Raw genomic sequence first — 16183 nt, 5'->3', positions numbered from 1 at the left:
GCGCGCCTCCATCAGGGGTTGACCATTTTGGACGAAAGAGGACTACCACGGTCGTTGAAGTCGATGGGGTATTTCATCAAGTGGGTTCAAGGCGATGTGTTGAAAGAGGAGGCTGACACGATTGCTGCGAACGCCTTAAACGCGAGAACGTTGATTGCCCCCATCGCTGCCAATGCGAGGGGCTGGTTTAAGCAAGCTGTCGCAGCCTATACATAGCCCAGAATAAACAACCTCAAGAAGCTACTGTACAACTGTACAGTGATTTGGTTCTGTACAGTGAATTGCACTGTCTTTTTGCTCTTAAAAAAGATATAAAAAGTATGCGCCGTCCGGGAATCGAACCCGGGGCATCCGCGTGGGAGGCGGATATTTTACCACTAAACCAACGGCGCTCTATATGCATATATTTCTGCCGTGATATAATAGAAGGGTCGATTATTCGACCCTAACCTTTGGTGTGAAATTTGAGCTGCAATAATAATGTGGTGTGCAATTCAGACCATGGTGAGCCAAGCAGTATACCGTTCGGCCAATCACAGCGGACGTGAACGGAATTGTGGGTTTCTCGCGTGTCGATAAATCCTTCCTCCGAGTTCCATTGACGACCATGGCTGGTCAAGCTATGGCGACGCCACGGCGCCCTCCTGCTACATCGCGTTCTTCGAAACTTCCCAAGGCACTAGTGATCCCCGGCTTCCACCGCAGTGTAACGCAGGACGCAGACGAGTTGATGCAGCTTGGGGTCGACACCATCGACAAGTTGTTGGCGCGAGAAAGCGGCCACGACGGGTCCGTGTGGACGCCACATACGTCCTCGTCGCGTCAGGACTCGACAGTGTCGTTCTCGACAGGAAAAGTCCCTGGGTACAGCGTCCGCGCAGTCAAAGCCACTGGCCAAGTGGCTTGTTCGGCAGTCCACTTGGCCAACAAACTGAAAGACCCAGTGCGCCTCCGGGAGTACGACATGACGATCTTGAGCAGTCGCGTGGTGGAGGAGGTGGACATGCCGTCCTTCACGACCATCCAATTCTGGCAGGGCGTACCTTTGTTTCCCGCCACCGCGCGCGAGTTCTGCGTACTCACGGCTGAGCGGCGGCTGCCCCAAGGAGTGATTGTGCTGGCCGCCCGATCGATCGAGCATCCTGCAGTGCCGCCCAACGCCGCCTACGTCCGGGGCGAAATGCATATTACTGGCTTTATCCTGCGACCAATTAGTGCGTCTACATGTACAGTCACTGCCCTGCGCCATGTGAACCTCCATGGGGCCGCCGCGCCGCTCGTCCGTCGGAAAGCAGAAGATATGGCCGCTGTAGTGCAACATCTGCAGCGATTGTATGGCACGTCAAGTCACGTTCCAGACACCACCCTCGTCGTTGCTGCGCCACTTCGAGACAAACACGACGTGGCAGCGCCGGAGAGCTCCACCCCCACATCAATCTGCACAACCTGCAGTAAAGACGTCGAGCATGGCTACAGCCGCCATCGGTGTGTGGTCTGCCATCGGATATTCTGCGGGGACTGCGCAAGGCACGCCGTCAAGACCAAACAATGGCAAGTCTTACGCATGTGCAATCTGTGTGCGTCGGAAAGCCGAGAGAACTGCGCCACCGATGAAAGGGATGGCAGGGCGACGACTGCTAAGCCCGTCGAAGACCATGAAGCTGTAACATCGCTATCGAGGAATGTATCACCTGCGACAGTGCTTGTCGTGGGCGCCGCCGCCACGCTTGTGATTTGGATGGAATGGCGAGGCCAGATCTTTGCGCTGGTGGTGGTCCTAACCATGTGTGTGATGTTGTCGCACCCTATCGTTATAGCTACACGCCAACACATCCATGTCAAACACTTGTAGTACTAGTCGACCTCCAAAGTGCAGCATTGCTCGCGGTCTGGCTAGTAGTACCATAACTAACTATATATACTAATACTACTACATTTTGAACCGACTCAAACCCGGCGCTCAGTGTCGTCGCCGAGTTCACATAACTAACTCGATACGTTTCATCATTTGATCAACCAATCAACTGGTAGAATTTCGGCCGGAGAATCACCTTGTCGGGAAAGATGTCTCTTAGAGTAACGTAGAACAACGTGTCGTCACCGCGGCACCACGTGCACTGCCACCGGTGGACGGCGTGGGTGTTGTTGGTGTACCGCCCTTTGGGAAACTGCTTGAGCGACGCGCATGCTTCCTGGACGATGGGCAGTTGCAGCTCCAAGTCGGTGGCGTTTTCACATCGGCGGTTGAGATTGTCAAAGTTCCAGTACGCGACTTCGGGGTAAAAGTACTCTTCGTCTAGCAGCGTGATGCTTCGGCTTGGCGGCGGTTGGTGGCTCGAGTACTTCTGCACGGAGCGATGTACCATGCGCGGGCCAGTGAGGGACACGGGGTCGCGGTTGTCGCCGCCGCCTTCAAATGTGGCCAAGATGTTGTCTAGCACTTCCAGCCAGAACGGATGGCCAGGAATGGACGCCAAGATGGCATTGCACAGCACGGGTGACGTGGCGCCTTCAAGGAGCACGGAATGCACCAGCGGCTCAAAGCTGAGAAACAAATCCATGTGCATGAGGTCATCGAATGGTTTGAGCGATTCAAAGTCGCCGTCCGCGTACACGCCGCCGTAATGATGCAGCAGCGCGTACCGAGTCATGTCGGCCAAGTGAATTTTGCCCACTTGGCGCGCCACCGACGCGTACTTGGGGTAGTGGGTTTCGAACAGGTTAAGGTTGTCGGCGTCGTCCCAAAACATGTAGCTCCACGTCGGGTTGTGGACGCGCCAGCTTTGCATCCATGGCGTAAACTTGCTTGGGATGTGGTTGGCCGTCTTCCACGACTGATGGATTAGCTTGGGTATCGTGCCGTTCGATTGTGAAGATACGAAGACATGTGTCTCGTTCGCCGCGAGGCGCACACCGATGGATTCTGACGACGGAAGCTCGCGGAACACGGACCCAAAGTGACCCAGCACACTAAGCCACATGACGACGCACGTGCCGATCCCGAGCACCGCCACCGCATACACGCGTCGAAGCCATACACGCGAACTGCATGCGATGGAGGAGGACGCGGGGAGGGGGGCCGGCTTGAGTGTCGTCATCTTGGCTTAGCCTCGGCGCGGCGAACGTGATGGATTTTGGATGATTGGCTTTGCTTCCCAGGACGTTCAGGATTTGGTTTTTTCCAGTGACAATGTGTGACAGTCACGTCCGGTCTTATCCGGATTTCCCTACAGGATACAGTCCGAAACAATCCCCCAAAATGGCAGAGTTATTAGCGTTCTATCCAATACTAGTACAATACAATACAATACCAATGCCAACAACCTTGGCATGGCGACTAAGGACACTTCACAAGAGGATTGGGGTCGTCCACTACGTGTTCATCACAAGAAAAATCCAAAATTCGAACATTTTGGTGAATCAAAACTATAGGCGCACTTTGTGATTCGACCATAAACTACTATTTTCAACCAATCCACAAGCTAAAAGCATTCAAATTGCACCTAGTGTCTTATTTATATGCGATCTCGAGACTCAGAACCAGAGCAACATTTTTCGTATTTCGTGAATTTAGACAGCTAATCGCTGCAGTTTGTGTTATGTACTTTATCGTTGAATATTGCTGAAATCTGTCTTGAACACATTCATTTGCGTGTTGCGAGCTAAAAACCTCGATCTACCTCATGTCGAATCAGCTTGACGCGCCTTCCAGTTGGTTGTGATGTCGGTCGGTGACTGCTGGAGCTTTGCTACCCATGCCTGTATGAGACCATAGCTACATCCTAGGGCGTTTGCAATCCAATGAAACGATTATTTACTTCCAAAGATGATTCAGTTTGACTTTTGCGTTGTCGCTGATGTATTTGCAGAATAGCATGATCAAATTATTGGTTCTGAGTCTCGAGATCTCTCATAACGTTAAATAAGACACACAGATTGTACTTGGGTGTAGTTAGTTGAGTGCTTTTAGCTCGTGGATTGGCTGAAAATAGTAGTTTATGGTCGAATCACAAAGTGCACCTATAGTTTTGATTCACCAAAATGTTCGAATTTTGGATTTTTCTCGTGATGAACACGTAGTGGATGACCCCAATCCTCTTGTGAAGTGTCCTTAGTCGCCATGCCAAGGTTGTTGGCATTGATTGTATTGTATTGGATAGAGCGAATAGTCATCGTGAACTCCAAAATTATGGATGACTGTATTATTCGCTGATAACGTTAGCGCTATATAGGGATAATTGCTGTAGTTGATTGACGGGGAGAGTACGTAGGCAAGTCATCCGCGGTGCAGAGTTATCATCGACGCAGCCGATCGTACTCTAGGTCACCTTCACTTCGACGCTATGTTCAGAATTCTGCATGGACGAAGCTACTACACCTGCTGAAGGCTAAATTATACAGTACAGTATGTACTGTACGTACTGGCAACGTTAATAACGTTAAGCTTATGCCAATTCACTGTCAGCAAGTTCACGGCAACTACGGTATTCAAAATTGGTCATATAAATACAGTTCGTACTCGTTAGTGTCAACACGACCTCACTAACGTTAGGACATTAATCACGGCCTGCGAATATCTTGATTGGGAAAGATATCTTGCAGCGACACATACGATGCCGTGTCGTCACCGCGGCACCACGTGCATTGCCAGTGGTGGACGGCGTGGGTATTGTTTGTGTACCGTCCGTTGGGGAACTCACTCAACCACGCGCAGGCTTGTTGGACACTCTGCGATTGGTTTTGAGTGCACTTGCGGCGGAGGTTGTCCATGTTCCAGTAAGCCACTTCAGGGTAAAAGTACTCTTCGTCCAGCAGCACAATGCCATACTGATTCCAGTTAGCACCTGCTCGATCATGGTTGGTCATTGTATGTTGCACCATCCTTGGGCCTGTCAACGACACTGGATCTTGGTGGTTGCCACCGTCAAATGTGGCCAAGATGTTGTCTAGCACTTCCAGCCAGAACGGATGGCCTGGAATGGACGCCAAGATGGCATTGCACAGCACGGGTGACGTGGCGCCTTCAAGGAGCACGGAATGCACCAGCGGCTCAAAGCTGAGAAACAAATCCATGTGCATGAGGTCATCGAATGGTTTGAGCGATTCAAAGTCGCCGTCCGCGTACACGCCGCCGTAATGATGCAGCAGCGCGTACCGAGTCATGTCGGCCAAGTGAATTTTGCCCACTTGGCGCGCCACCGACGCGTACTTGGGGTAGTGGGTTTCGAACAGGTTAAGGTTGTCGGCGTCGTCCCAAAACATGTAGCTCCACGTCGGGTTGTGGACGCGCCAGCTTTGCATCCATGGCGTAAACTTGCTTGGGATGTGGTTGGCCGTCTTCCACGACTGATGGATTAGCTTGGGTATCGTGCCGTTCGATTGTGAAGATACGAAGACATGTGTCTCGTTCGCCGCGAGGCGCACACCGATGGATTCTGACGACGGAAGCTCGCGGAACACGGACCCAAAGTGACCCAGCACACTAAGCCACATGACGACGCACGTGCCGATCCCGAGCACCGCCACCGCATACACGCGTCGAAGCCATACACGCGAACTGCATGCGATGGAGGAGGACGCGGGGAGGGGGGCCGGCTTGAGTGTCGTCATCTTGGCTTAGCCTCGGCGCGGCGAACGTGATGGATTTTGGATGATTGGCTTTGCTTCCCAGGACGTTCAGGATTTGGTTTTTTCCAGTGAGAATGGACGCCAAGATGGCATTGCACAGCACGGGTGACGTGGCGCCTTCAAGGAGCACGGAATGCACCAGCGGCTCAAAGCTGAGAAACAAATCCATGTGTACGAGGTCGTCGAATGGTTTGAGCGATTCAAAGTCGCCGTCCGCGTACACGCCGCCGTAATGATGCAGCAGCGCGTACCGAGTCATGTCGGCCAAGTGAATTTTGCCCACTTGGCGCGCCACCGACGCGTACTTGGGGTAGTGGGTTTCGAACAGGTTAAGGTTGTCGGCGTCGTCCCAAAACATGTAGCTCCACGACGGGTGGTAGTGCCGCCAGCTTTGCATCCACGGCACGAATTTGCTTGGAATGAGATCGGCAGATTTCCAGGATTGATGAATGATCTTGGGAATCTCAGATGAGGACGACTCAAACTTGTGCGGTGCTTTTGCTGGGGGCGGTACAACGGGGCCTGAGTCGGCTAGCCCAAGTTCGTTGCGGGTTTTGGATGTGGCATTCGCAGAGTGCTGTTGTGTGGCGTTCAAGTCCACTTCGTTGGCACTAGGTACGACACTTGCTTGATGGACGCCGTTGGAAGTAGGAAACGCCGTTGTGTCGATTGCATCATACTTGGACGAATCAACGCTTGATCGGAAGATTCTCGATGTCGTCAATGGAGTAACCGCATCGTCCTCTGAAGCCGAGCCATTGGCTACAGATACTACGGGTGATAGCAACAAAGGGCGAGGGACTGTTGGCTGAAGTTGATGTGTGGTGAGCTCAAATCGGCACAGACGAACCAGCCACACCGTCGAGTAGCACGCGATACCAAGGACAACCAAAGCGCGCTGACGAGTCCACCCGACAGAAAGATTGGCGGAGGTCACCACTGGCTTTCGCTTGGCCTTTCGCTGGAGCATTCGAATTTAGGACTACGTTACATCTTAGTCCTACTCGTAATAACTATTCATAGATCGTCATCTCGTCATGAAAAGCGACGACTTCGCGCACGTCCCACAGTGCATCAGCTGATATACCTGGTTGAAATATAGTGACCCCATTGATTGGCACTGTAACGTTAACCTAGCCATTGAACTTTCAAATGTGTAGCCAGCCTCGTGAATGGTGTCCAACTTGGCTCGCGATGTTAAATTGGGGAACTGCCAAAACCACAGCAAAATAACCTTACTGGAACCCTAATTGAATTAGTAAAAAGTGAAAAAGAGAAGTCCCCGGCGGGACTCGAACCCGCAGTCTCCGCCTTCGGAGGGCGACGCCTTATCCATTAGGCCACGGGGACTTCATACATATTAGCAATGTTATTTGCTTGGATACATATGTCAGTGAATGGAAACGCCGTTTTTTTGAGTGAATTGGGCATCGTGGGAGCAAGAGGTACAGTATTAAAAGGTTTTGGCAAACTATTCCCTTGTCTTTGATGTCGCATGGAATGCGTACTTACTGTTAGAGTAACGTTACGCAATATCCTCGACAGTTGAAAGTTTTTTCGCCCAGAGCACACTATTCAGTTTAAAAGTTACGTTATGGAACATAGACTAAAATACGTATACTTCTTGGACTTTGTTCATGCCTCAACGAACGCTGGTGATGTACTGTACAGTATAGCAGTTGATATGTTCTACAATACGCCACAAAACCATGCAATATACACATTTCATTGGAGCGTAACAGCTAAGGAGTTAGTTTTAATGAGTGACCGCGTGCCAAATGTGAGGGTACACCGCCAAATGCTCGGCACATGGCCAAAACCTTTGTTTGCCCGAACCTTTTGTCCCGCGAAGTTTTTACCAGCATAACATCATAAATGATTAGTGGCAAAACACGTCATGATAGAATATGAAGTCCCCGTGGCCTAATGGATAAGGCGTCGCCCTCCGAAGGCGGAGACTGCGGGTTCGAGTCCCGCCGGGGACTTCTCTTTTTCGTCTTTTTACTACCCGATAACATATTAATAACATCAAAACAACAAACCTCTGGTATTTTATACTTGCTTTGACCACCCAGCCATTCGCACCAAGTCGACAGACACCATGCTCCGTCGACACTTGTTGGCGTCTTCGACGGCTATTTCCAGTCGGAGCTTTAGTAAAAAGGCAGCGCGAAGAGCCGCCGCCGTCGCTACACCTGCTGCTGCCAATAGCAGTGAGTTCAAAGTGACTCCGGCAGCAGTCGCGGCGGAAGCCAAGGAAGTGTTCAAGATGATGTTTGGGGTACGTATGTACATACACACGTTATTGCGGCCATGGCCAGTTGGCCTACCCTTTCTGTAGACGTTTACGATCCTGCTTGGCAGTGGCTTGGGCATTGGGTACGCTGTCGAGAACTACAAGCGGATGCATCCACCGACGCCACCTGGTCAGTTGTTGGAGATCACGGTGAACGGCCAGCGCTCGGTTGTCCACGCGCAAGTGCGCGGAGGTCGTCAAGGAACAACCTCAAAGGGCACGGTGTTGCTGGACGGAAGTCTGGGCGAAACGTCGTTTGACTGGGACAAAGTCATTGCAGCTGTACGTACAGTCAGCATGACCCGTCCGTCCGCTGTCGTTATGATGATGGTTCTAGTTGCCAGAAGACACGGCAGTCGTCGCCATCGACCGCCCTGGTCTGGCTTTCTCGACGCCGAGCCCTTTGCCTCGCACCTCTGAGACGGTTGGTTATCCAAGTGCACATGACGAAAATCGGTTCGAAACCTCATCCTATAAAAAATGTAGATATCCAAGGAGTACCAGCAGGTCTTAAGCCAGCTTAATGTGACTGGACCGTTGGTGCTGGTGGGTCATGGCACTGGTGGCTACCATATGCGGTACGTTCTGTTTGTGTTCGTCATGGGCCTCCAACTAACTGTTAACACCAGCTTAAGACTTATCAACTAATGTGCGCGTAGCCAACTCGCCGCAGACTTGGCGCCGACAGGGGGAAACGTGACGGTGGCGGGGCTCGTCTTACTCGATGCCATGCATGGTAACGAACTTCTTCTACTACTACTCCTTAATAGTAACATTTTCAATCACTTAGTTGGTTATATTACGATTTTCTAAGCGACTAACTAATCGATTCGGGGGGGGGGGGTATTGTAGAATCCGTAACCCCAGCCCTGGACCGCATCTCGCCCCACGTGCACGAAGCGTTGGCATCACGACGACAAAATGCGGCGACTTTGTTAAAGTACAATATACTCGTTTTTCCCACTATATTTAAAGGATTTTTCATTTACTTTTATTGTGTGTAGAATGTCCCATGTGGGTGTGGTGCGGCTCGTGCACACGGTGCAAGCCAAGCGCAATGCCGAGCGATTTTCTGCGACATCGTTGCCGTACGTCGACTACTTTACGCCGAGTCCGCCCCATCGACGAGGTAGGTACCACCAAAGCCTATCTATCACTCGTTCCTATATGACAATAAAGTTACAAATAGTGTTATTGTGCGTTCGAGTGAAATTTCGTGTTGTGGTTTCTCGTTGGAATTTAAATATCGATTTGATTGGCTACTTCAGATGAGCTCAAAATTATTAGCCAATCAAAAACCTTCTCAATGAAATTCAACAACCAATCCGATCGATTGGATTCAATTGCACCCCTCCCAAATTTGTATCAAATCGACAATATTTAGTATCTATTGTATATACGAAATTCAATATGGACCGGTGTTGCGTAGGCATTGTGCATGAAAACGAAGGTGTTGACGTGATTGAAACCAACTTGACGACATCTCCGCTGCCCCGGCTCTCGGTGCCCGTGGTCGTGCTCTCGCACGGCAACCACACCATGTTTATGTCGATGAAGATGGAGCCAGGCATCACAAACGACGTGGTGGAGCAGATGGAGACGCAGTGGGCCGCGGGACAAGCCGCCCTCGCCGAGCTCAGTGCTACCTCCGTCCACCGGATTCTGCGGGACGCCGGCCACGACATCGCGCACGACAAGCCGGACGTTGTCGCCAAAGCCATCTTGGCCGTGCTGCATGAAAGCCGCGGCGATGCCGACGCGGGCCTCCGATCGCTGGACGACACTGTATAGATAGATGCAATATATACAGTATAGTAGCTAGCATGCACCACACATTGGAGTGAGAGTAAACCCCATTCAAAACTCTTGTGTACGATGTACACCAGTCTAGCTAGTATATGAACCAACTACGACCATGACCAGTAGGTAGTAAGTACTACAGTTTACTAGTAGTAGTAGTACTACGTAGTAGTACTGTATCTATTGGTGCTGCCTACTACTAGTACAAGAAGACAGACCCAGCCATGATCGATCGTCGTACATATATACAGTAAGTATCCCACCACAAACAGTCGTTACAGTACATCATATTCCATGGACTATTCAATATACTCTCTCTTTTCTTTCAAAGCACGCCCCCAGCAGTGTCACACATACAAGTCTGTCGCCGTCTACTCGAGCCATTGTCGCAGGCGCGGGGCGTCGCGAGTGGCCACGGCGTGCTTGATGCGGATGCTCTCTAGGGTTTCCTCCACCGACCGACTGTACGCGGCGTGCTGACGTGGCAGCAGGAACGTCTCGACGTCTGTGGCGTCGGTGTCCGTCTTGAGCGCCCGGATCGACGCGTTCAGAATCCGACCCACAACGCGGGGATTCGGGTACTGGGCGTTGAGTGAGTCCCAGTTGGCCTGGACATATGCCCACGCGACGGACGCGCCGGCGGCGGTGGCGGCAACCCCCGCGAACGGCATCGAGATATCCTGGGGGCGCACGTTCTGGAGCCCCCACTCGAGCACGCGCTGCTTGACAAGTGGCTGCGGAAATAGACCCATCGCGTACACGATTTCGAGCTTGACGTCGGGCTCGGTCGAACTTGCATGGTACAGCTGCGTTAAATGCGCAAACGCTAGCTCTGGCTCGGACGTGGTTGTGATGTGGAGGCGGAAGACGTCGGCGCGGAAGTCCGAAGGCAGCACAGTGTTTTGATGCATCGATTGCTGGAATCGCCGCGTGGCTTCGGCGATGACGGCGTCGTCGTTGGCCCGGCCCAGCATCCCAATCACTTGGCGGCGCAACTGCTTGGTCAAGTCCGAGTCGCTACATATGTGGATCATGTGACTATATATATATATATATATATTATATATATACATAGTTGTGTTTAAACTGGAGCAACATGGAGATAAATTGACTCGGCACAACCAACGAATAATGTGCAGAGGAATCGGCAGAAGTATTCAGCCAATCAAATTGCAGGAAACAACAATCGTCCGAATCTGGCAGCAATATTAGCCAATCAAATTGCAGGGAAAACCAATCATCCGAGTCTAATTCGTGTGACGCCTAAAGTAGTGTGATTATAATCACCACCAGCCAACTTTTTACATACCAAAATTCACAAAGAATCGATCGATCGATAGATTTGGCAAATTAGCCCAAAAGGCCAACTTTTGAGTAAAAGGACAATATATATATATATATATATCTGAAGTCAAGGGCATCGTGACAGAATTTTATATGGTTTCCACTTATGAGCAATCCAAAGCTCTGTTTGAAATATTCAAATGTCAACCCCACGACGTTCACAACTTGAAATGTCCAAAAGTACATGGACACAATGGTTCAATCATTGTCCATAATGGAACGTGCAGTTATAATATATTTACGAAATCCAACAACTTTTAGCAAAATATTTACATCATAGACTTCCTGCGACACGTTTAGATTCCATAAATTATAGTAAAAACCACACATTTCGAAACCCTTTGTGATTATACCCCACAAAAGTACACGTATGACATTAATAGTACGTACGTTGCAAGGTGGGTCCACGTGAGGCGGGCCATGATCGGCGCGTACAGACGACGAATGTACGCTTGAAACGACGGGAACCACACTTGGTCGTCAAAGAGGGCGACAATCTGAACCAAGTTGTCCGACAACTCCTTCCACACCAAGTACTCAGTGTCCAGGGCATACGCTTGGGCAAACTCGAGGGCGTCGACGATGCTCACATGGCCGGCTCGAGATAGGAAGAACAGTGCCTGCAGCAGGGCCACACGATCCACCACGTCCAGCTCTTGGGTGGACACGGGACCTTTCAGTGCCTTCCAGAGCTCGGACGAGTAATTCACCAAGTAAAACCCTTGCTGCAATGCGTTGACCTTGACCCACGAGTCTATATATGAGCCAAACATGGTGGTATGAGTACTCGTTATTCATAGTAGTACTAGTAGTATTCATAGTACGGGCAACAACCCCCATATATACTATAATCAAAAGAATAATAATATTTAACACAATTTATATAAAAAAGTGATGTTTAGTAGTACAAAACAAATCATGTTTATTAGAAAAAATATAGACCATGTTTATTCAAAAACAAAACAGGTCGGAAGAAACACCATACTATATATAGCATATAGTGTATGGAACCCAAGCCTCTCGGTGATATTGTACAATGTATTAATGTATTGCTTTAGATAATATATATATATATATATGTTATAACAATTTATATAAAAAAGTGATGTTTAGTAGTACAAAACAAATCATGTTTATTAGAAAAAAAATATCATGTTTATTAAAAAACAAAACAGTTCGGAAGAAACACATACTATATATAGTTTTGGAACCCAAGCCTTTCGGTGATATTGTACTGTACAATGTACTAACTAATGTATTGGTTTAGATAATATATATATATATATGTTATAACAATTTATATAAAAAAGTGATGTTTAGTAGTACAAAACAAATCATGTTTATTAGAAAAAAAATATCATGTTTATTCAAAAACAAAACAGGTCGGAAGAAACACCATACTATATATAGCATATAGTGTATGGAACCCAAGCCTCTCGGTGATATTGTACAATGTATTAATGTATTGCTTTAGATAATATATATATATATATGTTATAACAATTTATATAAAAAAGTGATGTTTAGTAGTACAAAACAAATCATGTTTATTAGAAAAAATATAGACCATGTTTATTCAAAAACAAAACAGGTCGGAAGAAACACCATACTATATATAGCATATAGTGTATGGAACCCAAGCCTCTCGGTGATATTGTACAATGTATTAATGTATTGCTTTAGATAATATATATATATATATGTTATAACAATTTATATAAAAAAGTGATGTTTAGTAGTACAAAACAAATCATGTTTATTAGAAAAAAAATATCATGTTTATTAAAAAACAAAACAGTTCGGAAGAAACACATACTATATATAGTTTTGGAACCCAAGCCTTTCGGTGATATTGTACTGTACAATGTACTAACTAATGTATTGGTTTAGATAATATATATATAAATATGTTACCGGAAGAGGATGGAATCGCGAGCTCCCACTCAGCGCAATGACCTGGCCAAATACCTGCCGACTGCGCCCCCCGCGAAGTCGACGTGACGTACGTCAGAGGCACATCCCACACGGTTTTGTTCGGTCCAGAGTCGCGGGTGCCGTCGGCGAAGAACCGCGATTGAGTCAGTTGGTAGCTTCCATTGGCTGCTTTGGTCACATTCACAACGGGAAACCCCGTTTGAGTTGTCCATGTGTGCGCCATAGATGTGAGCTCGAGGCCTACATATATCCAAACAAGGTGAATACATCTTGTCAAGAAATCCATAATCTATATATATATATACTAGTAGGAAGTGTATAATAGTAATAATAACATGTCTTCGAGGTCCAACATAATAACCTAGTACTTTTCATCGAAGTACTACTACGTACTAGTAGTAGTCTGTAATATCAATAAAGTCAAACATAACATATACTACTAGCTAGTACTTTGAAGTACACATGATAACAATGATTGCATAAACATACATATATAAAAACAATACAAATATATCAACAAAGTCATTCATAACATAAAAATATATGGGAACAATATATTGTAATATAGTCAAATGTAACATACATATATATATATATAACAACAATACATCAACAAAGTCAAACATAAATTAATTTTAATAATGGTATATAATGATATTTCTATGATGGCAAGCAACAACAAAAATAAATAGATACATGTCCTTCAACGAAAACATATAATTCGAAAAGAACTTACCACCGCACACATCCATACATATATATATATATATATATATATAAATAAATACCTATCGTCGAGGGCAATATATATATATATCTAGTAAGTACCTGACGCTGCTTCCAACGCGTGCCACAAGTCGATTGTCTTGGCGTTGCCATAGGCAAATTTCACCAAGTAATTGTGCATGCCAATGTAAAACTTGTCATTGCCGACGAAATTCGCCAACATGCGAATCACGGCGGCGCCCTTGCGGTATGCAATCACATCAAACACTTGGTCGATTTCATCCGGATGGTGCACCACCACTTCAATCGGATGCGACGACGCCATCGCGTCCTTCGTGAGGGCCAGCGGGTCTTGTACAAAGTTGGCCCATACATTCCACTGCGGGAAGATGTCATGCATCGCTTCGTGCTCCATAAAGCGCGCAAACCCTTCGTTTAGCCACAGCTCGGTCCACCACTCCATCGTCACCAAGTTGCCAAACCTAGGATGATATATATTGTCACCAGATTTATATTGTCACCAGTTTTTGGCCACAAAAGATGAGTAATATACCACTGATGCGCCAGTTCGTGGCACACAGTGTGCGCCGTGCCAAGCTTGTGCGCAAAGCTGCTGGTCGCTTCGTCCGCCAGCAGAATACTCTCGCGGTACGTAACTATACCCCAGTTCTCCATAGCCCCTACATCCCCATATTATTATATACAGAGTAGATAGATTCTATATTCATGACTACATAGTCTATATTGTGAATTCGCTATAAACTTGTGAAACTCGCGAGGGTTTGTACTCAATATTGAATCACGCTGGAACCTCTGATTGGTTGAATATACTTGTCCTTGTTTCTATATGAGCCAATCCAATCACACTCCAAATTGCATTAGCCAATAGTAGCGTCGATTCGTGATTCGGGGTCTGGAAATTTGTGCTACCAAATCCACAATAACACAAAACACTCATATATTACAGTCCATGTAGATGGCGCAAAAAAAATTGCAAAAAATAATATCAAATTGTTTTGGCCCGTTGTCAGCTAGCTGTACAAAAAATAGTCTTTGACAAAGTGGTAAAAAATATATATTCCAAACAATTTTTTTCTACAAATGACAAAAGACTGGTGGTAATACATATATATATATACTAGTACATATATATCTAATACAACCAGTAATATTTTTGTCGACTAAAAACATGATTTTAGAAATTGTGCTTTTCAGCCAAATTAGCTTGTTTTGGGGGATTAATGAAATCGCCAACTAATCCAGCAAAGGAGTATGATTGGCTATAAAGAATGAAGGTTGCAATGTGATTGGCTAAAAAGATTTGATTAATGCGTCCCAAAGATACCTCTTCAACTCAGTTTTATATAACATTTCGAAGGTCTGGCGATTGTTGGGCGGTTGATTCAACCAATCGCCAGAGGAAATTATGAGTAGAACACACACAATACCTGCGTTAAAGTCTGGAATCGCGAGCATGTCGAGCTTGGCCAACGGGTACGGGATGCCAAACTTGTGGGTGAAGAAGCTCAGGCATTGCGTGGCCACTTTGAGCGCAAACTGGCCGCGCTCGGACCGGCCCACGGGCGTGTACACACGGACAACCACGCCTTCGTTGGTGAAGCCCGACACAAAGTCGAACTCGCCCACGACCATCGCCAGCAAGTACGTGCTCATGACGGGGGTCTCGTCGAACTGCCACCGCTTCTCGAGCTGCTTGGGGTTGGTCTTGGACGGGCGGACGAGGGTAGACAGCACGGGCGTGTTGGAGATGGCTTCGCGGTTTACGGGGGTCACCTGCTCACGACAGTGAGAACAGGAGTGAGAATGGGTCGGATATATACCATCGACAGCTGGAACGACGCCTTGATCGCAGGTTCGTCCCAGCACACGAGGGCGCGGCGCGCGTCGCACGCTTCGAACTGCGTCACGGCCATCGTGCGGCTCTCGCCGTCCTGCGTGTACTGGCTGCGGTAGAACCCCTTGAGCTTGTCGTTGAGGATGCCGTGGAACGAAAGCGACAGCGTCGCCTTGGACCCCGCGGGGATCGTCGACGGAAACACAAACGTGACCGACTCGTCCTTGGAGATGTACCGGATTTCATCGGCCTCGACCGGCGCCGCGTCTTGACCGTGGACTGACAACGTGACCGAGTGCACCCACAGCTCCACGGCGTGACACGTGATGGTCGACGTGGCTTCCACGATGTCCACTTCCACGCGCTCCGTGCCTTCGAAGCGGAACCGGTCAAGGTCAATCACGTCGTAGTCCACCGTATACTAGACGAAGAAGGTTAAAGAGACTGAGAGATGGTACGTAGGTACCTTGATGGGCTTGACGTTCGACGGCAGACGCGCAAACTGCGGCTGGTCTTGCTTCCCTTTGACACACATGTAGCTAGCTGATCACTAAATGGAAAATGACAACATCATCAAGAAAGGCTACTCCGGATCAGTT

The 16183-nt window shown here is 48.0% G+C and overlaps 5 protein-coding genes and 3 non-coding genes across 8 annotated transcripts; 2 read left to right on the top strand and 6 right to left on the bottom strand.

Annotated features, from left to right (window-relative positions):
* Positions 1–321: 321 nt before the first annotated feature.
* Positions 322–392, bottom strand: H257_10947. The gene has a single exon. It is a non-coding gene; the product is annotated as a tRNA-Gly (tRNA).
* Positions 393–566: 174 nt separating this feature from the next.
* Positions 567–1947, bottom strand: H257_10946 (hypothetical protein). Its single transcript, XM_009837709.1, has one exon. The coding sequence runs from the start codon at positions 1319–1321 to the stop codon at positions 680–682; it is 642 nt and encodes a 213-aa protein (XP_009836011.1). The 5' UTR covers positions 1322–1947; the 3' UTR covers positions 567–679.
* H257_10945 (hypothetical protein) lies at positions 1922–3176 on the bottom strand. The gene has a single exon (XM_009837708.1). The coding sequence runs from the start codon at positions 3096–3098 to the stop codon at positions 2013–2015; it is 1086 nt and encodes a 361-aa protein (XP_009836010.1). The 5' UTR covers positions 3099–3176; the 3' UTR covers positions 1922–2012.
* Positions 3177–4481: 1305 nt separating this feature from the next.
* H257_10944 (hypothetical protein) lies at positions 4482–5688 on the bottom strand. Its single transcript, XM_009837707.1, has one exon. It carries the CDS (start codon positions 5608–5610, stop codon positions 4561–4563), a length of 1050 nt encoding a protein of 349 aa, XP_009836009.1. The 5' UTR covers positions 5611–5688; the 3' UTR covers positions 4482–4560.
* A 1217-nt stretch (positions 5689–6905) lies between these two features.
* On the bottom strand, positions 6906–6978 carry H257_10943. Its single transcript has one exon. It is a non-coding gene; the product is annotated as a tRNA-Arg (tRNA).
* Positions 6979–7540: 562 nt separating this feature from the next.
* On the top strand, positions 7541–7613 carry H257_10942. Its single transcript has one exon. It is a non-coding gene; the product is annotated as a tRNA-Arg (tRNA).
* Positions 7614–7685: 72 nt separating this feature from the next.
* On the top strand, positions 7686–9815 carry H257_10941 (hypothetical protein). The gene is made up of 8 exons (XM_009837706.1): positions 7686–7909; positions 7970–8206; positions 8262–8348; positions 8411–8502; positions 8584–8660; positions 8777–8864; positions 8929–9053; positions 9354–9815. The coding sequence occupies exons 1-8, from the start codon at positions 7730–7732 to the stop codon at positions 9713–9715; spliced, it is 1248 nt and encodes a 415-aa protein (XP_009836008.1). The 5' UTR covers positions 7686–7729; the 3' UTR covers positions 9716–9815.
* A 164-nt stretch (positions 9816–9979) lies between these two features.
* On the bottom strand, positions 9980–16119 carry H257_10940 (hypothetical protein; the record flags this gene model as incomplete). The annotated part of the gene is made up of 8 exons (XM_009837705.1): positions 9980–10741; positions 11459–11822; positions 12983–13243; positions 13832–14211; positions 14283–14409; positions 15178–15523; positions 15571–16005; positions 16051–16119. 8 exons carry the CDS (start codon positions 16117–16119, stop codon positions 10096–10098), a joined length of 2628 nt encoding a protein of 875 aa, XP_009836007.1. The 3' UTR covers positions 9980–10095.
* Between the last annotated feature and the right edge of the window lie 64 nt (positions 16120–16183).

The sequence above is a fragment of the Aphanomyces astaci genome (assembly GCF_000520075.1).
Source record: "Aphanomyces astaci strain APO3 unplaced genomic scaffold supercont1.31, whole genome shotgun sequence".
NCBI lineage: Eukaryota > Oomycota > Saprolegniomycetes > Saprolegniales > Verrucalvaceae > Aphanomyces > Aphanomyces astaci.
This window is presented reverse-complemented; position numbering and strand designations above follow the sequence as displayed.